Below are 25,719 nucleotides of genomic sequence, written 5' to 3' on the forward strand. Positions count from 1 at the left end.
CCGCTTTAATGAATCACACCATCCAGGTCTACCAATTTTTTCTTTCTATATTTATATAAATCTCTTATTCTTTTCTAGCTCTGATTTAGATGATATTGTCACATTAAGATTATACACTATTGTTTACACTCAAAATCTTTAATTCTTTACTTCTTATATCAGATGACACCCAGCTATGATCCAACCGAGACTAAAACAAGAACAAAATGGGATGAAAAGCACTCTTCCATGACCATGACTTCACAACTATGGCAAAAAAGTGGAAGTTTTCCTAAGGGCACAATCCCAGTTCGAAGGATTCGAAAAAAATGACCTACTTAAAGCTTATTCAGTTGAACACCATCCCGCTTTAATGAATCACACCATCTAGGTCTACCAATTTTTTCTTTCTATATTTATATAAATCTCTTATTCTTTTCTAGCTCTGATTTAGATGATATTGTCACATTAAGATTATACACTATTGTTTACACTCAAAATCTTTAATTCTTTACTTCTTATATCAGATGACACCCAGCTATGATCCAACCGAGACTAAAACAAGAACAAAATGGGATGAAAAGCACTCTTCCATGACCATGACTTCACAACTATGGCAAAAAAGTGGAAGTTTTCCTAAGGGCACAATCCCAGTTCGAAGGATTCGAAAAAAATGACCTACTTAAAGCTTATTCAGTTGAACACCATCCCGCTTTAATGAATCACACCATCTAGGTCTACCAATTTTTTCTTTCTATATTTATATAAATCTCTTATTCTTTTCTAGCTCTGATTTAGATGATATTGTCACATTAAGATTATACACTATTGTTTACACTCAAAATCTTTAATTCTTTACTTCTTATATCAGATGACACCCAGCTATGATCCAACCGAGACTAAAACAAGAACAAAATGGGATGAAAAGCACTCTTCCATGACCATGACTTCACAACTATGGCAAAAAAGTGGAAGTTTTCCTAAGGGCACAATCCTAGTTCGAAGGATTCGAAAAAAATGACCTACTTAAAGCTTATTCAGTTGAACACTATGGAAGGAAGAAACCAAGCTTTTCGCATCAAGTTGCTCAATCAAGCGACAATCAGAATTCAAACTTTCAACAAATGAATCACTCAGTGAGCCTCACTTAAAAATTGTTTGTGGGAAATACTTGTTTCACACATACACCTTGTTGCACACATCTTTACACACTTAAAAAATGCATTGAAATCTTGACCTGAAGTGAGGATTTTGAGCTTGGAAAGCATGACTTCATGTCACGATTTCAGTGCAATTTTCTCGTGTGTAAAAGTGTGCAACAAGTTGTGTAATAAACATTGACCTATTTTTATTCTACTACTTTTTATTTTTGCCCCTTTGCTTTTCTCACTCAGCATATTATGTGAATCAGAAGGCAGTATTGATTACAGAAGGTTATAGCTACTCAGGAGCTAAAGGAGATATCAAAGTTTGGAATCCTAACGTTGAGGCTGACGATGAGTACAGTATTTCTCAAATTTGTCTCTCCAATGGCCCTTACTATAATTTTGAAAGCATTGAATCTGGATGGGCGGTAATTAGCATAAACACTTTAAATTTCTAGAGCATCTTTCATTGCTATGACTAACTACACTAATGCTACATATATAGTTGTATTATACAAATTACCATGTCACACGTGAATCTTTATATATCTGGAAAATGTTAAAGCAATTATCATTTGAGAACTGACCATAACCTAACAACAAATAAATGTGATTGGTGTCATATCAACAATATAATATACAAACATTTGAATTTTATGCAATAAATTTATGGTATCCACTACTTTAATCTATAAGTATTTTACTTTTTTAGGTAAATCTGAGTGTATATGGGGACAGACAGACTTGTTTATTCGTATATTGGACGGTAAACGTACAGCAACCATAAGTTAAAATAACATGAAGCTCTGTAAATTTGAAATGATATATTTTTGAAGGAATTTTCTTTCAATTTATACTTCTTTTCTGTGTGCAATAATAGGCTGATGCTTGAAAGACAACAGGTTGCTTTGATCTCACTTGTCCTGGTTTTGTTCAAACCAGTGATATAATTGCTCTTGGCGCAGCAATATATCCAATTTCATTGCCTGGTGGACTCCCATATCAAATAACCATTTACATATTTAAGGTTAGCAAATGAATGTAATTCACTTTCAAAATTTGGTAAATTACAACTTGATCCCAAAAGTTTGATGGGAAATATAGTGAATTTAATCTTAACCAATCTTCTAACACTTCTCTCATGCATGGGCTCAAACTCCCACTTAATATAAGTAGGGGCCTAACATCTAAGATTTTTAACCATGTTTTGTTATCATGATATATTACCATTTGATTTCAAAAGTTTAAGTTAATAGTATAATATTAATTTAAACACTTGATCGATATTAATTCTATTAGAATTAACATACCAATTGAAATGTGTTCCATAAATTGAGTGGAAACGTAACTCAAATTCATGACTACATGCTCTTATATACCATGATAATTAAATTACTAATTGTGCCAAAAGCTTAAATTATGAAGAATCGTTGAATTTAATCATTTAAGAAATATTCTAACGATTGCTTTTGACTTTAGGATCCCAGCACAGGCAACTGGTGGGTGCAATATGGAGAGAAAATCAACATTGGTTATTGGCCACCTGATTTATTCAAATCTTTAAGCTTTCACGCAGAAACTGTGGATTGGGGAGGTGAAGTATACAACTCCAAACTACAACATGCTCCACACACTGCAACAGCTATAGGAAATGGAAACTTTCCTCTTCCTTATCTGTGCAATTCAGGCTGCATAACACGAATGCGAATTCATGACAATTCTCCAACCTTGAAGTTCCCAGATTGGGTAGAAACTTATACGGATGAGTACAATTGCTATGATGTTATGTATGTTGGAGATTAAATTGAAGATCCTGAATTTTTTTATGGAGGGCCTGGTAGAAATTATATTTGTCCTTAAGGACTTGTAATGACTAGTAGAAGGGAATGGTTAATATAACAAATTTCTTGTGCTGATTAATCATATGTAATATATCGAAGTTGAAGTACAATCAAAATCTAAATCAAATCCAAATTAGCTTCTCATTAAAGTTTAATTTTGCACTAAGCGTCCATTCTATTTTTCTTAATTTTGATACTGAGTAACTCATTTATAATACTCAGTGCAAAAGTCAAGATAATGTACACATTCACTTAATTAGTAAATGTTTCCATATGAATGCATTACAACCTAGCGATTATGATTGTGTTATATCAATATCCAAGACTACCATTTGTAATTTCATAAACATGTATTTAATTGGAAAAAATGCAACTCTTTCCTTCTCCTACCACATTTTAATTTTTCGGGCAGTAATTGTTCTCTCACACTTCACACATGTTGATGTAGACTCCAAACACATTGTGTGATTTAAGTCCATAATTTCACACATGATTTTCACATTTTTTATTTATTGATATCCATATTTAAAACATGAAATGGGTGATGAGTACAAACAATATACAATAAGAAGTGTGTGAAAATCAATGCCCCTTTTTTAGTTCCTAGACTAGTGTTTTTAGAATGCAGCCTAAATTTGTGCCAAGAGCCTTGTAGTTTAATTAATACCTCCTAGTATTTTTGTAGAAAATATTCAAGATTCAAATCTCCTCCCCTCCATTGTTGTAAGTTGTAACTATCAATTTAAAAAAAAAAAAAAATTGCAACCTCAGTTTCCAAAACCCAAAGCGAAAGTATAACTCTCCTAATTTGGAATTTCCTTAATTAAAAGCATAGTGACAAGAAAAATGCTAAAAGCCTAAAAGAACTGCAATCAATTTTAGTATTACAAATGAGTTACAAACTATCATGATAATAAATGTGATTGGTGTCATTTCGATGATATAATAAATGAATGTTCAATTCATATATTTATGATTGGTGGCACATTAGTTTATGTAATAGAACTTATAGGATCCTAGATTTCTAATATCACAAAACTATCATCAATTGATTACCAAATTAGATTGAGGAGTATTTATTATTTGGATTTTGTTAATGAAATCCTAGATTCATAATATCATAAAACTATCATTAATTGTTTGCCAAATGAAATTGAGTATTTATTATTTGGCTTTTGTTAATGAAAACCCTAAAAGCAGTGATAAATATGCATTTAATGCATTATTAAAGGCCAAAATATACTCTTAGTCCCTCCATCCCATTTTGTTTGGTATGTTTAGAAAAGGAAAAAAAGTTAACAAATGCCTTAAGGGTATTAGTTAGAAACTATTTAAAAAAATATTTAATGGGAAAATGATAAAGCAATTAATTTTTTTGCTGAATTTTTATATTTCCTATAAAAACTATGTCAAAACTTTCCTAAAATTTTCTATTAACAATTGCTCTAAGAGCACCCATTAATAAAATCCTTTAAAAAAATTCGGTATTTTAAGAGAATGTCATTTAATGCATTGTCAATCTTAATAAGTAACTTAATTTAGCAAGGGTCGAAGTTCAAGTCTCCAGAAGAGAGCTTTACATACATATACACTTAGATTAGACTAGAGTTAAATTTTATCTTGGATCAAAATTTGCCAAAGGAACCCATATGGAAAAATGGAAACTTTAGAAGGATAGAATATCATCGAAAACTGAGCAACATTTCATTAAGAATTAATGTTTTCCTTCTCTAAGCCAAACTAACTTATAAATCTCTTATGGTTTCTTGCTAGACTCCATATGTGTAGTGTTTTTGTTTGAGAGAGACAAAGAAAGAGAGAGTATGGAGAAAAGAATTACTCTAAGGCTTTTGTTTGTGATAGCTTTGCTTGTTTTAAGCAGTGTAGATGTAGAAGGTAAAGTTAGAAAAATTACATCAGAAGTCAATAGAAAATTGAAGCTTCTCAATAAGCCAGCAGTCAAGAGTATTAAGGTAAATTTTTTTTTCTACTAAACTTTCAACTATCCTCCTATGCAAAGAAGCAAAGACACCAAAAGTCAATTGGTGTCTTGGCTTGATGATTAAGAGAAATCATCACAGAATATATGTCATGGGTTGAAATTGTGTTGTAATTATCAACCAAAAAAAAAAAAAAAGGAGAGCATAGACACTTTGAAATTTTCTCTGTGTCTTTGTTCGACACGTCAAGGGAAACTCCTACATGCATGTTCATGTTGTGTGTAGGAGGAAAATTATATCTAAATTTTGATTTTATTTCTAAATAATTGGATAATTATTATTTATTTTAAACTTAAAATAACCATAAAATATGCCTATTAATGTCTAGAATCGATCTTTTTATAGAAACAATCACACATAGACATACAATAAAAAGGGAATGAGGTTCTAATATAAAGACAAAATAACAAGAATCACTCAAAAGTTATGGTAATAGAACTATCTAACGATATATATTAATTAATTGTGATATCCCCACTGTCTCATTCTATTATTTTTCAAGAATTTTTGTGTCTCGTGTCATGGCGTGTCAATGCCTATGTTTCTATTCTACATACCTATTATAAACATTTAGGGCATGTTTGTTATGCGGTAATTAGATCTCATGATAGAATGGTAATTCTTGTATAATAGCTATTCAGTTATTTAGTTGCATCTTCATTACAATGAATGATTATGACTTAGGATTAGCTATTACATAAATTGAGGAATATTTATCAATCTCTAAAGAGAGTTATTCCTTAGTGGTGTAACAATTTTTTAATTAATATATTTTAAAAAATACAACATTTCCATATGCATCATCTTTTAAAATATTTCCACATGTACAACTAATTTTACAACCAAAAGTATGAACTATGAATAGGAATTCTACGATATATTTTATTCCAAATAATAAAGATTAATATTATTTATAATAATAATAAAAAAAAGATAAATATTCATATCGTAATCTCCCTTTAATGTACCAAACATGCCCTAAATTATATGTCTAACCTCACCCTCTCACGTTTGGCCAAAAGAAAATTACTTGGGATAGTTCCATAAATTTCCTTAATTTCTAATCTATGCCAAGATTTGGTCGAACCCAATTCTTTGCCTCCATTTCACAAATTTCCTTCAAAACCATGCCATTTGAACACTATGACATATAAAATTGAAATCCTCCATAGGAAAAATCTCATTCAGAGATATACCCATGTGGCTTTGTCACATTGAAATATCTTATCCATACAATTTTTTTTTCATAGATTAGAGATTGTAACCTGAAGCAATTCATACCTCATGGTAAAATGTGGATTGTGGCATAGATTATAAATGTCAATAGGCCATTACATCTAGGGCGGAAAACATCAATGGGCCAAAATGCCTATAAAATTTATCTTTTTCTAACCGTATAGTTTGTATAACTATCATATATAATTAGCCATGAAATGCTATAAAAGTCAAATATAGCACTGAAGTAACAAAATGCAGATTGAAAGTCGTCTTGTTGATTAAAGTTTTATGTATGAGATTGCATCAATGCTAGTTTTCATTATCGAGAAATTTTTGTTATTATTAAGATTATATATCCTTGATCTAATAGTGTATATAATTTCACATCATTTAAAATTTTTAAATGGCATAGCATAAGATACACCATTAAATTTGTAATATTTAATCCAAATCATAATTGGATCCATTTTAAATGAAAAGGATTCCAATGCTATTAACCAAGTATGCTAATCATTGCCTTAGAAATTTTTCATTTACTTTTTTGTTGCCTTATTGGTAAATGATGTGCTTCAATTTTGAATAAAGCTTTCTATCTTTTAATTTAAAAAAGGGGGTTGCTAAGTGTTGAGATATCTAAAGCTAAGTCAGCAATTGAGAAGCCTCAATCCCAACGGCTAGTTTTTAAATCACAAGAACAGAGTCACAGCAACGGCTAGTCTGCTAGAACGATGTCGTTGTATTTATTGATTAGTTATGTTGGTATATAAAACGGTGCCGTTCTATTAAGCACCTTAGTAAGTCTGTTGTCAATTGAGATTAGGCGGGAAAGGTTGTTAGAAGTAGCTCCACCTTTCGCAGATCCATTCCGTGATTTCAGGGTTGGTTAATTAAGTAGTTACAGTTAGTTCTATGTATAAATAGAGATAGTTGTAATGCAAATGAGAAAAGTAAGCATTTACAGAAAATTCTGGAGCTCTCTCTCTTCTTTTCTCTCTGTTTCTCACTCTTCTTTCATTCTCTGTTTTTCTTGTGATTCTGAATTCTTTGTTTGCTTCAATCTTGACCTTAGTTCAATTCTCTTCACTAAGTATTTGTGGTTCTTACTTCTTATAGAGTGAAGATGGAGATATTATCGATTGTGTTGACATCTACAAGCAACATGCTTTTGATCATCCTGCATTAAAGAACCATAAAATTGAGGTACATTTTCTTTCATAACCTTATTCTCTCTTCATGTTAGATTATTTATTCAAAATATACTTATATGTGTGTGTGATGCAACAAAATGAACTTATTAGTGAAGTTATAAGAGAAACTCTAGGGCATCTAAAATTATTAATTCCTTCAATGCACTTCTTGAATTTGACTCAATTATACATATTATTCACTTTACTTTCTTTGATTTTCTTCAATACTTAACTAAGCTCACATGCATACTTACCATTCTAATGATTCACCGCTCAAAATCAATCATTTCAACAAGTTGTAATAAAATGTGTGGTCGTAAAAGAACTTATAATACAATGTTTCATGTAATTTGCAGATGAGACCGAGTATTAATTTTCCATCTGACACTACTACAGCTGCTAAAAACGAGTCATCCCAACGAGTTCTATCGCAAATTTGGCATAAAAGTGGAAGTTGTCCAAAGGGAACCATTCCCATTCGCAGAATTACGAGGAAAGAATTATTGAGGGCAGCCTCCATCGAACACTTTGGAAGGGAAGGCCCACGGTCTTCTTTTGTTGCAAACACAACAAATAACAAAAGTGGTTATTTTGTATATCGTAACAATGGCACAAAAGTCAAAGTCTTTCCTTTACCCAACCACTCGGTAATTATAATTTGTAATAGCCTATAAATATATATATATATATATATATATATATTTCTTTTTCTTTTTTCTTTTTTTTGCCATAAACATCATATATAGTTCTGTGCACTAGCTTTGTGCTAATGCCCAATGGACATGAGCTCAACACAATTAGATTGCACTTTTTTTTTTTTTTTTATACATTTTAATTAAATATTATTTATTATCATAGATATTTAATTTATAATTTTAAGGTTAATTTTTTTTTTAAACATTTCATAGATGAAATAGTTATACACAAAAAAAGTTATTGAGTGTTGTAATATTAACAAAGATTTATAGACTAGGTGTAACTTGAATTTGAATATTAATATGTGTGTGAGTAGATTTAAAGATGCATGCAAACACATCAATGAATGATTTTGAATTTTTATAAAGGTTTTCTATGGAAGATATTATCTCGGAAAAATATGTATTATTTTGTAAAGGTGTCTTCCCGATTGCCTAAAAACATTTTGTCACAGTATCTATTCTAATGCTGCCATAAAAAAAATGGAAAAAGAAAGTATTCGACATGCAAGTTTCTTTCAAAATATTTATAATTTTTTTAATAATTGAGATCTTGCAATTAGTTAATAAAAATTTTCAGAGAAGAAAGCATCCAACATGCAAGTTTGTTCCAAAAGATTTCGTGCTTTTTTTAAAAAAAAAAATTACAAATTTTTTTATTTTAAATAATTGAAACCTTGCAATTAGTTAATAAATATGTTCATGTTGAAATTTGTCATTTTTTTTAAGTTATGCTGATTATTTTTTTATTTTTTTATTTTTTTTGTGATGCTTGTGAACCAGACTGCATATCTTATTACATTGGGATATAGTTATATTGGTGCTAGAGGAAATATAAATATCTGGAATCCAAGAGTTCAATCGCCCAATGAATACACTACTGCTCAAATTTGGCTTAAAAGTGGCCCTGGAGATAGTTTTGAAAGTATTGAAGCAGGATGGATGGTTGGTTCATTAAACAAAACATTAACCCCATTTTCTAGTACATATTTAATGCACATGGTATTAATCACATTTTTTTAACCTCAAAATTTGGTAATATTGTTTTCTCTTTTTCTAGGTCAACCCAAAGTTATTCAGTGATACACAACCTCGAGTATTTATACGATGGACTGTAAGTACATTTTTGCTAAGCCAAAGAGGGGAAATTGCAATCTCAATCATATTTTTGACACTTTATGTGTGAGTTTTCACAAAGATTCATGTAGCTCAATTGGTACCTTTTGGTATTTTTAATGGAGACATTCCAAAATCAAATCCCCCTCCCCAGTTATAACTATCAAATTTATCTAAAAAACAATTGTGAGTTTACACTAACAATCTTAGTTTTCCTTTGTAAACAAATATTAATTAGTTAACAATATATTTTAATTTATTAACTTATTCTTTTTTACTTTTTTGCTTAGTTGGATTCCTATCAGAAGACAGGCTGCATTAACCTCATTTGCTCTGGATTTGTACAAACTAGCCAAGAGATTGGATTAGGTTCAGCTATTCAACCTACATCACAAAGATGGGGAGACCAATATGAGGTCGACATCCAAATTAACATGGTAAAATATATGAATCTCTCTCTCTCTCTCTCTAAACTTTATAGTTATATATATATAGTAGAATAGTTCAATAGATATGATCAAATAAAGCCAAGAGTTTTATATTTTAAATGACACTTTCTGGTATTTCGGTATTTTCAACAGAACCTACACCACCTATTGAATTTTCAAAAAGGAAAAAATATAAATAAAAGATTTGATCACATAAATGAAGGGAATTATTAAGAAGATTTGTGCTCGACTTGTGTGTACAATTCTTATACATAAATATACCATTTTTTCCCTTTTCTCTTTGAGTAAATAATGATATGTAATGGTTTGTTTAAAATCCAATGTTTTTGTTTTAGGATCCAAATATGAGAAGATGGTGGCTAAAATTTGGAGACGATGTGATAGGGTATTGGCCCTTCGAAATCCTAACATATATGCAACAGAAAGCCGTATTAGTTCAATGGGGAGGGGATGTTTATAGCAAAAACGTGAAGGGAGTGAAACCCCACACTACAACAGCCATGGGGAGTGGAGATCATGCATCTGCTTTGTTGGGAGCAGCTTGTTACATTAATAAACTTAGAATCTTGGATTATTCTCTCCAATTGAAGTACCCTGAATGGGTACATACTGATTCCGAGGAACCCTATTGCTACAGTGCTCTTAATTACCAAAAGAGTCTTGCATTTGAGCCTACGTTATTATTTGGAGGTCCTGGTCGAAGTCATTATTGTCCATGAGAGCAACAAGATATATATGTTGATGCCAACATTTTCTAGCAATAACACATCAATAACTTAGCTGATGCCTTCCACAGAAAAGGTGTGGATAATTATATCCTCAATTGTGTAATTGTGTGGCATTAAGCAATTTTTGGCATTTCATCTTAGCATTTGAGAAAAAAAGGGGTAAGTTTCAAATTAGTTTCCAATCTTTTCGCTGTGTGTTAATTTAGTTCCAAATGTTTTAAATGTATTATTTTAGTCCCTAATTTTTTTTTTTTTTTTAATATTGTGTCAAATTGATCTTTGCAGTTAAGTGATAAATAGAAAATATTGATGTGGTTAACAGTTAAAATAAAAAATAATTTTTTTTGCCAACTCAAATGTCCTTGCTTAGAAAAGAGTTTGTGTATGTTCCAATTAGCTAAACCAATAAAGTTTCATTTCATCAAATAAGAGATCTAAAGTTTGAACCCCATCTACACCAAAAAACGATTAATGTTTTAGCTTGATAATAGAAACATTCATTATTAAGTAGACATTATATGTTGAAATTTTATTGTATCTAAAAAAAAATAGGAGTTTGCTATCAAGTTTCTCATCAATTGTGTTTGTGATATAACAAATATTGAATTGTACAAGTAACAATTAAGGAGAATTCCAAACTTTGTGTATTTTGTTTGTTTTTTTTTGTTTTTTTGAGAAGATGCCGTAAATAACTTAATATTAATAGATAAATAGACTATGAAAAGGCACAATTGAAAATGCATTATTGAAAAGTTACCATTGAAGAGTCCCAAGACTCAACCTTCAAAATATTATCAAAACAAATGCGCATCTTTTGTCTCAAGGTCTCTGTCCCAGTCCCTGCTCCACCACTCAATAGATGACATGCGTGTCTACTTAGGATACGTTTGGTACACTAAATATAGATTACATTAAGAATAATAATCTTTATTTCTAAGAATAAAAGACATTGTAATGGAATAACTATTATTATCCATAAGTTTGGTTGTTACATATGGATATGGAAAGCTTGTAAAATATGATGTATAAAGAAACTTTATATTTTTGGAAATATATTAATTTTAAAACTTATTATATGCACCAAGGAATAACAATTACATCCATTTTAAAAAGGAATAGTTATTTTTCAATTTAAAGAATAGTTATTTCAATATAATAACTAAACCATGTAATAAATATGCAACCAAGTGATTTTTTTTTTTTTTTTGAGAGAGTTTCAATCTATGGCGTTCGTTCTTGATGATAGCTCTTTTATTATTAGACCAAAACACCAGTCGGTTTTTGGTGTAGGCCGAGATTGAACCCCAAATTTCTTATTCAACCTTTAAAAACTTTACCAGTTGAGCTAACTGGAATCCACGCAACCAAATGACTGAATTGCTATTACACATAAATAACTATTCCATTACAGGAACTATTATAGCATACCAAGCATACCCTTATTGTTTTCTACTCTTAACACACTAACATCTCTGAGTAGGATTAGTTTCCGTTAGTTAGCCAACTAAGAGTAAGTCTAGTGCCACAAAAATTTCTATTACTTTTGCCATAACTTGCCTGTGTGGCATATTGTAAGTGATGCAAATAAAATATTGGTATATGTGAGTTTATAATTCCATCACTCACTCACGAGTCACAATACTGTAAAGTTGTAGAATTAATTCAGGTACTATACTTACTCGCCCACTAGTGGTAACGTTAGTCAGAGGAGATCAATTTAAATATTTATTTATCGGTGCTCTCTGGCTTTTGGGCTTGTAGATGCAAGTGAGTGTCTCGCATCCTATTGCGAGAGTTAGTCTGACCTTCCTTCGGTAAGGTCATTGGTAGTGCAGGTGGTGTGAGGTGGACGTTCGTGTCTCCTTGCCTAACTCTAAAGGGCTGCTGTATTGGAGTTTCATGGCGGAGGAACTAGAAGTGTTATGGAAGAAGCTATCGTTTACGGAGGAAGAGGCTGATGATGTCGAGCTCGAGAGTGGCAGTACGAAGGCGGCAATAGAAAGAGGGAAATTTTGCGCCATCTTGAAGGTGCTCACAAACATAAGCATTAGCCTAGACGCCTTGCGGAAGAACCTGAGGATGATGTGGAAACTAAAAAAGGAAATGAAACTGTCTGAAATAGAGGAGGATCTTTTCTTGGTGGAATTTGGAGATGAGAAAGACAAAAGGAAAGTTATCGATATGAGTCCGTGGAGTTATGAGAAACAGTTAGTAATCATACAAGAGTTCGAGACTGAGCTTACCCCAAAGGAGATAGAGTTGAAATGGTCACCCTTTTGGGTCCAAATGTTCAACTTGCCTTTGAAGAGTAGAACAAGGGAGACGGGGATGGCAATAGGCTCAAAACTTGGGGAGGTCTTGGAAGTGGATGTCGCTGATTCAGGAGTCCATTGAGGAAAATTCTTGAGGGTGAGAATTCGAATAGATGTGACAAAACGACTATTGAGGGGTAAACGGGTTTCCATAGAAGGTGGGGAGAGCCGATGGATCAACTTCAAATACGAACGGCTTCCAAACTTTTGTTATAGCTGTGATTTGCTCAGTCATAGTCTAAAGGATTGCCAGGACAATTCAGCTAATGTTCTACAGAATAAGGGGGAGCTACAATACGGGGCTTGGCTGAGAGGAGAGCCAATGAGGAAAGGCAATAGGGATTTTCTTAGTTCGAGCATGGAAGGAGGCGTAGCAGGAGGGGGTGATACCGGAGTTAGATCGGAAAAGGAGAGAACACAACCTGCTGAAACTGATGCGGTTGGCGAGGTAGGTAACACTCACGTGCCTAGGCTTGAAGCTAGAGGTGACGATAGCCTTACATGGGATGAAACAAAAGTGGCTTCCTCAATGCATCTGACAGAAAATTTACATGAAGAAGGCCAAGTCAATCTGAAGGAAGGAAAAGCGAAAGATTTGATAGCACAAACTAGTGAAAAGGCTACTGATGTGAAAGCAGCACAACCCGAGGCTTTTGATGAAATGCAGTGGGAGAAAATCACATGGCAACTGGAAGATCCCACTTTTAAATTTGAAAATAAGTCGGTGCAAAGTTTGAAGGTGCACGCGACAAGCACGGACTTAGTTGATGTGTCACAGGGCCCAGTTGCGATGGTGTATGATGGCAAAGTGGGTTGGACCACGGAAGTTTTAGGCCTACATAGCAAACATTGGAAACATTTGGCTAAGGAATCAAAGGGCAAGAGTGAAAGTGAAGAATCTGGCCCAGAAAGCAAAAAAAGAAATGGACCAACTCCTTTACAAGAGCTGGATCCAAATGCAATTGATCAGAAAAAAAGAAAAGGGACGAACCAGAGGAAGCTTAAACTAGAGAATGAAAAAGAGATGGCTGGCAGAGAGGCAGAGGCTGCGCTGCAACCCCGCCGAGCCCAATGAATGTGATAGCTTGGAACTGCCGAGGTATAGGGCCCACCTTGGCAGTTCGTACCCTCACCGACGAGGTGAGAACACATGAACCCCTGCTGGTCTTTCTAGTTGAAACCAAGGCCAGGGTAAGTAGAATAAGAGGGATTCAAGCAAAGATGAACTACACGCAGGGCATCGTTGTTCCTAGTGATGGCAGGAGCGGCAGCCTTGCTCTGCTGTGGAAAGAGGGTGTAGATGTGAGTTTTAAAAGTTGCTCAAATGCTCACATCGATGTGGTAGTTCAAGAGAGTCCATCATCACCTTTGTGGAGAGCCACAAGTTTTTACGGTCAACCAGAATCAGAAAAGAGGTATATATCGTGGCAGTTATTGGAAGCTTTACGAGATTAGTGTGAAATGCCATGGATTGTCTTCGGCGATTTTAATGAGATGGTAAACAGATGGCAAACTTCAGGGACTGCTTAGACAGGTGTGGTTTATTTGATTTGGGCTTTGTGGGCCAGCGCTTCACTTGGTGTAACGGGCGGCATGGAGATTAGAGAACCAAACTCAGGCTTGACAGAATGGTAGCAAATGAAGATTGCTTGAGGTTGCACCCAGAAGCAAGTGTGCACCATTTCTCAATGTCCATTTCAGACCATTGCATGTTGGTTCTAGCCCTGAAACGAAGCCAGCCAAGAAAACCAATGAAAAGAAAGTTTATGTTCGAGGCTATGTGGACAAGAGAGGAAGGATGTAGGGAAATTATAGAATCAGTTTGGGATCCTTTTAGCTGTGATATGGGGCTTTCAATCACGGATAAATTGAGGCGATGTCAAGATCATTTGCAGAGATGGAATTGGAGAGTCTTTGGGCATGTGAACAAGGTTCTGAGGTAGAAACAGTCAAAACTTCAACAGCTTGAAGCCACGGAACATAGGAATGAGAAGTCGGAGGAGATTAGGAAGATAAGGGCAGAAATAAATGAGTCATTACTTAGGGAGGAGATGATGTGGAACCAAAGGTCTAGAGCTCTATAGATCAAGTGGGGAGACCGAAACACAAAGTTTTTTCATGCCACAGCTAGTCAAAGACAAAGACAGAATAAGATAGTGGGGCTGATTAATTCTGATGGGGTGTGGCAGGAGGATCAGGGGAGGATTGAGGGCATAGTTTTGGAGTATTTTGCTGGTATCCTCAAATCAGACTTCCCAACTTCCTTTGAAGTCAGTTTGAGTGCAATCAATATTCGTGTCACTCTTGAAATGAATGATGAGCTGTTAGTAGAGTTCAAGGCGGATGAGGTAACGCAAGCAATCAATCAAATGCACCCAACAAAGTCTCCAGGTCCAGACGGTATGTCCCCGATCTTCTATCAAAAATATTGGGATTTGGTTGGTTTTGATGTTATAAATTGTGTCCTAAATGTTCTGAATGTTGGTGTGCTGCCTAGTGGTCTTAATGAAACTTACATTTGTCTCATCCCAAAAGTCAAAAATCCCCAAAGAATCACTGAATTTAGACCGATTAGTCTTTGCAATGTTCTTTACAAAATAATTGCGAAGGTTCTAGCTAACCGGTTGAAAAAAGTCCTAGCTGCTGTGATTGACGAATCCCAAAGTGCTTTTGTCCCGGGGAGACTCATTACTGATAACGTCCTAGTGGCGTTTGAAACAATGCATTGTATAGAACAAAGAAAGAAAGGAAAGGAGGCTCTTATGGCTATAAAGCTCGATATGAGCAAAGTCTATGATAGGGCAGAATGGGTATATTTGGAAGCTATAATGAGAAGGTTGGGGTTTCATGATAGGTGGGTGTCTCTTATGATGATGTGTGTGACCTCGGTGTCTTATTCGGTTTTGCTTAATGGTAAGCCCAAAGGTAGAATCATTCCATCAAGAGGGCTTAGACAAGGTGACCCAATATCACCATATCTCTTCCTTCTTTGTGCGGAGGGGTTGACGGCAATGTTGAAAAAGGAAGAGTCTAATGGCTATATAAAAGGGGTAGCAGTGTGTAGGGGTGCTCCAAGAATTTCTCATCTTCTTTTCGCAGATGATAGTATTGTATTTTGTAGGGCCTCCTTTGAAGAAGCAAGACGGGTTATGAAGGTTCTTGAGGATTATGAAGGTGATTCGGGGCAAAGGCTTAATAAGGAGAAAACCTCCCTATTCTTTAGCAAGAATACTAGTAGAGAAGTCCAAGACCAAGTGAAGTCTTTGTTTGGAGCCCAAATTATAAGACATCATAAGAGGTACCTTGGGCTACCACCACTTGTGGGAAGAGGGAAAATGAAGGCTTTTAACCATATTAAAGACATGGTGGGCAGAAAAATTGCGGGGTGGAAAGGAAAGCTCCTTTCCAATGCGAGGAGGGAGATTCTTATTAAAGTCGTGGCCCAAGCCACTCCGACCTACACTATGAGTTGTTTCAATCTCCCGGTGACCTTATGCAAGGAGTTAAATTCCATGGTTTGCAAATTTTGGTGGGGGCAGAAGGATAAAGAACGGAAAATGGCGTGGATCTCGTGGGAAAAACTTTGCATGCCTAAGATGGAAGGGGGGATGGGTTTTAGAGACTTAAATACTTTCAACCTTGCACTCTTAGCTAAGCAAGGTTGGAGGATCCAACAAAATCCTAACTCCCTTGTCCATAGAGTTTTTAAGGCAAAGTATTTTGCGGGAAGCTCTTTTAGGGAGGTGCAATTGGGTTATAAACCATCCTACGTGTGGAGAAGTACCATGGCAGCCAAGGACTTAATCATGAGGGGGTCTACATGGATCATCGGAAATGGTGAAAGGGTCCACATTTGGGATGATAGATGGATCCTAAGTCCAGACTCTTTCAAAGGGTAAGCCCAGGGGGTCTTTCGACTAACCTTGGACTGGTTTCGAGTCTTATCAACAGGGAGACTAGGGGTTGGGATGTTAATTTGGTAAGGAATACCTTCCTCCCACATGAAGCTGAAATTGTGCTGGGAATTCCAATAAGTCCTACCCTTCATGATGACTCCCTGGTTTGGGCTTGGACTCCAAATGGCCGATTCTCAGTCAAAAGTGCCTATAGAGCAGCTCAAAAGCTGTTGCCAAAGCTAAATCAGCATGGAGAAAGGGGGGAAAGCTCAGATGGGTCAAAGTCTAGAGCCATTTGGAAGTTTATATGGAATCTGGATTGCCCAAACAAGATAAAACACTTTATGTGGAGGGCTTGTAGAAACATTCTGCCATCAAAGTGTCGTCTAAAGTCCAAGGGTGTGGATGTGGAACCGAACTGTGATGTGTGTGAAAGGGAGGAAAATACAACTCATATTCTTTGGGACTGTAAAACAGCAACAGAGGTTTGGAGTGCATCCAAAGTAAAGCTTCCTTATCTGCCTGAAACTCACCTGGAGTTTGTGGATATAGTATGGGAAATTAAGGAGAGATACTCGGTGGTAGATTGGGATATGTTTGCTATTACGGCGTGGAGCTTGTGGAACAATCGGAATACAATAAGACATGAAGGCAGAGGCAAAACCATTGCTGAAATGGTTCGGATGGCAATAGAATATGCAAAGAAAGTCAAGCAATCTCATCAAGTCCAAATCCATTCCTCCAACCCAGGCAAGCCCTTATGGTCTCCCCCAAACCCGGGTTGGTATAAAATTAATACAGATGGGGCTGTTTTTGGAGACATTGGATGTAGCGGTGTGGGAGTCGTGATTAGAAATGAGAATGGCCAGCTAATGGGGTCGATGAGCAAAAAATTGCTGCTGCCGCTGGGTGCGTTGGAGGCTGAAGCAAAGGCTGTGGAAGAAGGAATTCAATTGGCTTGGGATCTTGGCCTTAGAGATGTTATAGTTGAGAGTGACTCGCTGAGTATGGTAAATGTCCTAAGGGGGCAGGGTCCTTCTCCTTGCTCTATTAGGAAGGTTTCGGAAGGCATTGAAATGACTCTGAGGCAGTTCAGAGCATGGAAGACTTCTCACATCAACAGGGGCAGCAACATGGCTGCTCACTTAATGGCACAATATGCCAAACAGGTAGATGATTGGTTGGTTTAGGTTGAGGATATCCCCCCTGTTATAGAAAACCAAATTCTGAATGATCTAATCAATATGAATGTTGTTTTAGATCAATGAAAATTTTCTCCTGTGTTGTTTATCAAAAAAAAAAAAAAAAAGTCAGAGGAGATCAAACGTTCCAGTCAAAACTTAAAAGCAAAAATCAAAAAAGTAATAAAAAAGACGTCACAATCACATGGCTCTTTTTTTTTTCCTTTTCTTTTTATTTGTTTTATTCAGCCCTTGGTTGTGAATGTCTGATCTGATCACGTGCAAAGCCTTTTCACACCTCTTGCGCTTTTCTTTCAGCTCCAGCTAGTTGTTTCCGTCGTGAATTTGGATATTTTGATTCTTGGTTAATCGGAGCCATATAGTAAAGAGACGTTAACGGGATTTAAATCTTAAAGAGACGTTAACTCAAAATAATATATATATAGACACGTATCATTTGTTGAGTGGAGGAGCAGGGACGGGGACAAAGACCTTGAGACATAGGATGCGAATTCCCTACATCCTATTATGTTTGGCATGTTTTAGAAAATTTATTTTTTTTAAGAGAAGACCATTTAATACATTGAGTATTAAATTTTTTTTAAGAGAACACCATTTAATGCATTGAGTTTTTTTTTTTTTTTTTTTTACAAGATAGAATTTCTACTCTAGCCTAATCTAAGTGTATATGTGTGTGAAGCTCCCTTCTGGAGAATTGAACCCCGGCTCTTGCCCTCCACACTTTATAAGCATTTATACTTGTAAAGTGACCACCGCACCAAGGGTGCGCTGTGGTATACATTGAGTATTAAGTAACTTAATTTTGGCAAATGTACCTATATGAAAGTTAGTAACTTTTGAAGGATCGAATTAATACGATTGAAAATTGTGCAACATTTTATTAAAAATTAAGGCATATTTGGTAGACTGTAATAGGCACTGTAATGTAACAAGGATAAAAACATGTAAAATGCTGTTTTCATTTTCTAATTTTCAAAAGTCAATGAAAATACGTATTTAATTTAATGAATCTATCTCATTTAATAAGTTAGCATTAGAGTTCAGATCTTAGCAACAACATATTTTAGTATTTTCAAGCTCTCTCTCTCTCTCTACTTCGGATTTTGTTACTTTATACTGATTACTGAATGGTTCTGTTATGAAAGTGGATGGAGATTTGGGCTTTTATTTTGATGGGCAGCACATGAATAGAGCACTTTGGATTGGGCTTTTACTTTCATTCCAGAGCCTAGCCCATGCATACAACTTGGGGTTTGTAAAGAGCCCTCATTTGTTGTTTGATAAAGAGAAATTCGTAGTGACGCGCCTAAATACACTCAAATCTATAACATGCTTAAGTGTCATTTTATGATTGGATGCATCTAAATTTACTTTATGTAAGTGTTGTAATTTAATCACAAATTTACACCCAAATATGTAGTGAAATTTTGGTTGTGTCTGTAGGCAGATTGATAGATAAAGGGTTCAAACCCCAAATATCAAATATTATAGAGGGTGTTAATAGACTCAATAACATTGTGTTATTATTCAAATCTTGATTTACAAAGAGTTTTCTTCTTCAATGACATTCTCTATTTTTAACATCTTGTTATTATTCGAATCTTAATTTACAAAGAGTTTTCTTCTTCAATGACATTCTTTATTTTTAATTTTAGGAGAATCTAAATTTGGATCCCTTGTCATTGAAAATAATAATAATAATAAGAATAATAGGCCTTGAGATTTTCCTTATACTACCCAAAAAATAGAAAAAGAAAAAAAGTGTTGGTCACTAAAATGTATTAAACGTTTAATTTTACTATCTAAAAAAATGGGTTTTCAAATGTAAATAGGTACAATTTAGCTTTTAAAATTTCTAATTGTATCAACTTGATGCTTCTATCTATATGCAAGTTGAAGAAATTGTGGACATAACATATGAAGTGTTGACTATTTGGAAACAAAAAGAAAAATTATAAAATTTTGATTCTAAGTCATGTTTAGGGTTGTCCACCGAAACTTGTACCCAACCAACCCAAGGCAAACCGTCTGATCCGTACCCAAAATCAACCGACCCAACACTAATGACGATCGGCAGCGGGTCTCAACCTCCAGAAACCGAGACCAGCGGGTCAGTTGACGGGTTTGCTTTTCAAAATCCGATTCTAATCGATCTGACTGCCTATATATCAGAAACACTCACCGATTTTCTTAGGTATGAGGATTTCCAATTATTTCTCGATAGATCCGTTGAGATCCTGTGAGACCTCTTCGAGATTTAGTGAGTACCTTTAGAAATCTTGCTTGATCCGGCCATGTTTCAGCCAGATCTAGCAGATTTCGACCAGTTCCGGCCTGATTTCGGCATTTTTCGTCTTCCCTGAGTTCGACTGACCACCGACCAATCCGTACTCAATATCCAAGTAGCCCAAACCGACTCATCTTACGGTCGGCAGCGGGTCTGGATGTTGGAGACTCGACGTGGTCGGGTCGGTTCTGGGTTGGGCACAAACCTGACCCAGACCGACCCGTGGATAGGCCTAGTCATGTTGAATCGTTGTTTTTTATATGATATTTTTCCTTGATCAAAATAGAGTTTATTATGTGGATTTCAGTTAGCTCAACTAGTAAAATCTCTTATTATTAAACATGAGATATGGTTGTTAGTTTTTACATCATTTACTACATGCTAAACGTGCTTTAGGTTCTTTTGTAATGCCTAGACACGCATTGGACCCTGCTTGTGTCATGTGTAAGCCTTTAAAAATAATGATTTGATACAAACAACTACAATATCTAAGGCCATTGAGGATTCATTCATATCTTCTTCTTAAATTAATGTTGTATTTTGAAATTGGAATATGTAAATGAAAATTTTATGGTTGGAAGGTGAATCATGCAAACTTTGTGCATGGATACTGGATATATATCATCTTTTTCCCATTAGCATAATACCACAGTGTGCTTCTAAAGTTCAAATCATATTTTACGTTAGAAATTTATTGCAGAGATAGGTAAAAATGAGAACAAGTTTTTCTCATGGTTTGGGATTCAAAGGCATGGTCTTTTTTTTGGGAGTGGCTCTCATTTGTTCTCGAGTGGTGGAGGGTAAAACATTTTCTAAGCAGAAGGTTTTGGAAGTTGAAAGGAAAATAAACCACCTGAGAAGGCATGCATTAAAAAGTATAAAGGTATACACTTTTTCTTGTTAAATCTTCCTTCCTTTGGTGAAGTCTCTCTTAAGTTCTTAGCTAGACTAGTTGAGAAATGCTTCCAGAAGCATACTATGACCTTAATAGTGTTTAAAAAAAACAGAGGGCCACTTTGGAATATGTTTGCTTTATTTATTGTTTCAAAATATGCATCATGCAAGTAAGAAAGAGGAAACATGAAAACAAAAAGAAGTAAACTAGCAACCAGCATTTAAGTGGAAGGAAAGTAAAGCTATTATTTTAATTTGTAATATTCCTAGCATTAATCTTATGTGGAGTCATTGAAAATATATTTAATTTCAATTTGATCCATTTCATAGTTTAGATTAAATTTGACAATACAAAGGGATACTAAATGTCATGTCATTTAATTTTAAATAACACGACAGTCTGGGCACTATTAAATTACTAAAATTAAAATCTTGAGCATGAAATGAAAGTAATAGAGAGAAGAAGTTGAAAATGAGATGATACTGTTCTTAATTAAACTAGTGCATGTAGAGTGCAGATGGAGATATTATTGATTGCATTGACATTTACAAGCAGGCAACTTTTGATCATCCCGCTTTAATGAATCACACCATCCAGGTCTGCCAATTTTTTCTGCCAATTTTTTCTTTCTATATTTATATAAATCTCTTATTCTTTTCTAGCTTTGATTTAGATGATATTGTCACATTAAGATTATACACTATTGTTTACACTCAAAATCTTTAATTCTTTACTTCTTATATCAGATGACACCTAGCTATGATCCAATTGAGACTAAAACAAGAACAAATGGGATGAAAAGCACTCTTCCATGACTGTGACTTCACAACTATGGCAGAAAAGTGGAAGTTGTCCTAAGGGCACAATCCCAGTTCGAAGGATTCGAAAAAATGACATACTTAAAGCTTATTCAGTCGAACACTATGGAAGGAAGAAACCGAGCTTTTCGCATCAAGTTGCTCAGTCAAGCGATAGTCAGAATTCAAACTTTCAACAAATGAATCACTCAGTGAGCCTCACTTAAAAATTGTTTGTGGGAAATACTTGTTTCACACATACACCTTGTTGCACACATCTTTACACACTTAAAAATTGCATTGAAATCCTGACCTGAAGTCAGGATTTTAAGCTTGGAAAGCGTGACTTCATGTCACGATTTCAGTGCAATTTTCCCGTGTGTAAAAGTGTGCAACAAGTTGTGTAATAAACACTGACCTATTTTTATTCTAATACTTTTTATTTTTGCTCCTATTCTTTTCTCACTCAGCATATTATGTAAATCAGAAGGCAGTATTGATTACAGAAGGTTATAGCTACTCAGGAGCTAAAGGAGATATCAAAGTTTGGAATCCTAACGTTGAGGCTGACGATGAGTACAATACTTCTCAAATTTGTCTCTCCAATGGCCCTTACTATAATTTTGAAAGCATTGAATTTGGATGGGCGGTAATTAGCATAAACACCTTAAATTTCTAAAGCATCTTTCATTGCTATTACTAACTACACAAATGCTACATATATAGTTGTATTATACAAATTACCATGTCACACATGAATCTTTATATATCTGGAAAATGTTAAAGCAATTATCATTTGAGAACTAACCATAACCTAACAACAAATAAATGTGATCGGTGTCATATCAACAATATAATATACAAACATTTGAATTTTATGCAATAAATTTATGGTATCCACAATTTTAATCTATAAGTATTTTACTTTTTCAGGTAAATCCAAGCGTATATGGGGACAGACAGACTCGTTTATTCGTATATTGGACGGTAAACGTACAACAACCATAAGTTAAAATAACATGAAGCTCTATAAATTTGAAATGATATATTTCTGAAGGAATTTTCTTTCAATTTATACTTCTTTTCTGTGTGCAATAATAGGCTGATGCTTCAAAGACAACAGGTTGCTTCGATCTCACTTGTCTTGGTTTTGTTCAAACTAGTGATATAATTGCTCTTGGCACAGCAATATATCTAATTTCATTGCCTGGTGGACTCCCATATCAAATAACCATTTACATATTTAAGGTTAGCAAATGAATGTAATTCACTTTCAAAATTTGGTAAATTACAACTTGATCCCAAAAGTTTGATGGGAAATATGGTGAATTTAATTTTAACCAATCTTCTAACACTTCTCTCATGCATGGGCTCAAACTCTCACTTTATATAAGTAGGGGCCTAACATCTAAGATTTTTAACCATGTTTTGTTATCATGATATATTACCATTCGATTTCAAAAGTTTAAGCTAATAGTATAATATTGATTTAAACACTTGATCGATATTAATTTCTATTAGAATTAACATACCAATTGAAATGTGTTCCTTAAATTGAGTGGAAACGTAACTCAAATTCATGACTACATGCTCTTATATACCATGATAATTAAATTACTAATTGTGCCAAAAGCTTAAATTATGAAGAATCGTTGAATTTAATCATTTAACAAATATTTTAACGATTGCTTTTGACTTTAGGATCCCAACACAGGCAACTGGTGGGTGCAATATGGAGAGAAAATCAACATTGGTTATTGGCCACCTAATTTATTCAAATCTTTAAGCTTTCACGCAGAAACTATGGATTGGGGAGGTGAAGTATACAGCTCCAAACTACAACATGCTCCACACACTGCAACAGCTATGGGAAATGGAAACTTTCCTCTTCCTTATCTGTGCAATTCAGGCTGCATAACACGAATGCGAATTCATGACAATTCTCCAACCTTGAAGTTCCCAGATTGGCTAGAAACTTATACGGATAAGTACAACTGCTACGATGTTATGTATGTTGGCGATTACATTGAAGATCCTGAATTTTTTTATGGAGGGCCTGATAGAAATTATATTTGTCCTTAAGGACTTGTAATGGCTAGTAGAAGGGAATGGTTAATATAACAAATTTCTTGTGCTAATTAATCATATGTAATATATCGAAAAGTTGAAGTACAATCAAAATCTAAATCAAATCCAAATTATCTTCTCATTAAAGTCTAATTTTGCACTAAGTGTCCATTTTATTTTTCTTAATTTTGTTACTGAGTAACTCATTTATAATACTCAGTGCAAAAGTCAAGATAATGTACACATTCACTTAATTAGTAAATGTTTCCATATGAATGCATTACAACCTAGTGATTATGATTGTGTTATATCAATATCCAAGACTACCATTTGTAATTTCATAAACATGTATCTAATTGGAAAAGTGCAACTCTTTCCTTCTCCTACGACATTGTAATTTCTTGGGTGGTAATTGTTCTCTCACACTTCACACTTGTTGATGTAGATTCCAAACACATTGTGTGATTTACGTCCATAATTTCACACATGGTGTTCACATTTTTTATTTCTTGATATCTATATTTAAAACATGAAATGGGTGATGAGTACAAACAATATACAATAAGAAGTGTGTGAAAATCAATGCCCCTTTTTTAATTCCCAAACTAGTGTTTTTAGAATGCAACCTAAATTTGTGCCAAGAGCCTTTTAGTTCAATTAATACCTCCTACTATTTTTGAAGAAAATATTCAAGATTCAAATCTCCTTCCCTCCATTGTTGTATGTTGTAACTATCAAATTTTTTTTTTTTTTTTTTAAATTGCAACCTCAGTTTCCAAAACCCAAAGCGAAAATATAACTCTCCTAATTTAGAATTTCCTTAAAAGCATAGTGACAAGAAAAATGCTAAAAGCCTAAAAGAACTGCAATCAATTTTAGTATTACAAATGAGTAACAAACTATCATGATAATAAATGTGATTGGTGTCATTTCGATGATATAATAAATGAAGGGAAATGCTAACGAGTGCCCTAAGGGCACTGGTTAAGAATTCAGTTAAAGAAAGTTTTTATGGGAAAATGAAAAAAAAAACAATTAATGTTTTGACAGCTTTTTTCATTTCCCATAAAAGTGATGTAAAAAATTTTCCTAAAATGGATTGTTAACGAGTGCCCTAAGGGTACTCGTTAGCATGACCCATAAATGAATGTTCAATTTATATATTTATGATTGGTGGCACATTAGTTTATGTGATAGAACATATAGGATCCTAGACTTCTAATTAATATCATAAAACTATCATCAATTGATTACCAAATTAGATTGAGGAGTATTTACTATTTGGATTTTTTTAATGAAATCCTAGATTCATAATATCATAAAACTATCATTAATTGATTGCCAAATTAAATTGAGTATTTATTATTTGGTTTTTGTTAATAAAAACCGTAAAAGCAGTGATAAATGTGCATTTAATGCATTATTGAAGGCCAAAATATACTGTTAGTCCCTCCATCTCATTTTGTTTGGTATGTTTAGAAAAGGAAAAAAAAAGTTAATAAATGCCTTAAGGGTATTGGTTAGAAACTATTTTAAGAAACATTTAATGGGAAAATGATAAAGCAATTAATTTTTTTGTTGACTTTTTTATTTCCTATAAAAGTTGTGTCAAAACTTTCCTAAAATTGTCTATTAATAATTGCTCTAAGAGCACCCATTAATAAAACCCTTTAAAAAATTCAGTATTTTAAGAGAATGTCATTTAATGCATTGTCAATCTTTTATAAGTAACTTAATTTAGCAAGGGTCGAAGTTCAAGTCTCCAGAAAAGAGCTTTACATACATATATACTTAGATTAGACTAGAGTTAAATTCTATCTTGGATCAAAATTTGCCAAAGGAACCCATATGGAAAAATGGAAACTTTAGAAGGATTTGAAAACTATGCAACATTTCATTAAGAAT

The 25,719-nt window shown here is 34.1% G+C and overlaps 2 protein-coding genes across 2 annotated transcripts; both read left to right on the plus strand.

Moving 5' to 3' along the window:
• Positions 1–506: 506 nt before the first annotated feature.
• LOC115977805 lies at positions 507–23,829 on the plus strand. Its single transcript, XM_031099829.1, has 6 exons — positions 507–652; positions 998–1,115; positions 1,394–1,552; positions 1,837–1,890; positions 22,849–22,995; positions 23,449–23,829. The coding sequence occupies exons 1-6, from the start codon at positions 507–509 to the stop codon at positions 23,827–23,829; spliced, it is 1,005 nt and encodes a 334-aa protein (XP_030955689.1).
• LOC115972525 lies at positions 4,634–10,592 on the plus strand. Its single transcript, XM_031092846.1, has 7 exons — positions 4,634–4,938; positions 7,297–7,383; positions 7,727–8,017; positions 8,849–9,010; positions 9,126–9,179; positions 9,472–9,618; positions 9,966–10,592. The coding sequence occupies exons 1-7, from the start codon at positions 4,789–4,791 to the stop codon at positions 10,347–10,349; spliced, it is 1,275 nt and encodes a 424-aa protein (XP_030948706.1). The 5' UTR covers positions 4,634–4,788; the 3' UTR covers positions 10,350–10,592.
• Positions 23,830–25,719: the final 1,890 nt, after the last annotated feature.

This window comes from Quercus lobata, chromosome 2 (genome assembly GCF_001633185.2).
Source record: "Quercus lobata isolate SW786 chromosome 2, ValleyOak3.0 Primary Assembly, whole genome shotgun sequence".
NCBI lineage: Eukaryota > Viridiplantae > Streptophyta > Magnoliopsida > Fagales > Fagaceae > Quercus > Quercus lobata.

What these genes read in the sequence shown, in the direction of transcription:
- LOC115977805 (XM_031099829.1), top strand. Translation starts at nt 507, where the DNA reads ATGACACCCAGCTATGATCCAACCGAGACTAAAACAAGAACAAAATGG. An exon ending in TTCAACAAATGAATCACTCA is followed by an intron (nt 1,116 to 1,393) that starts GTGAGCCTCACT and finishes GTGAATCAGAAG; the next exon opens with GCAGTATTGATTACAGAAGG. An exon ending in GTTTATTCGTATATTGGACG is followed by an intron (nt 1,891 to 22,848) that starts GTAAACGTACAG and finishes GTGCAATAATAG; the next exon opens with GCTGATGCTTCAAAGACAAC.
- LOC115972525 (XM_031092846.1), top strand. Translation starts at nt 4,789, where the DNA reads ATGGAGAAAAGAATTACTCTAAGGCTTTTGTTTGTGATAGCTTTGCTT. An exon ending in GAGTATTTATACGATGGACT is followed by an intron (nt 9,180 to 9,471) that starts GTAAGTACATTT and finishes TTTTTTGCTTAG; the next exon opens with TTGGATTCCTATCAGAAGAC. An exon ending in TCGACATCCAAATTAACATG is followed by an intron (nt 9,619 to 9,965) that starts GTAAAATATATG and finishes TTTTTGTTTTAG; the next exon opens with GATCCAAATATGAGAAGATG.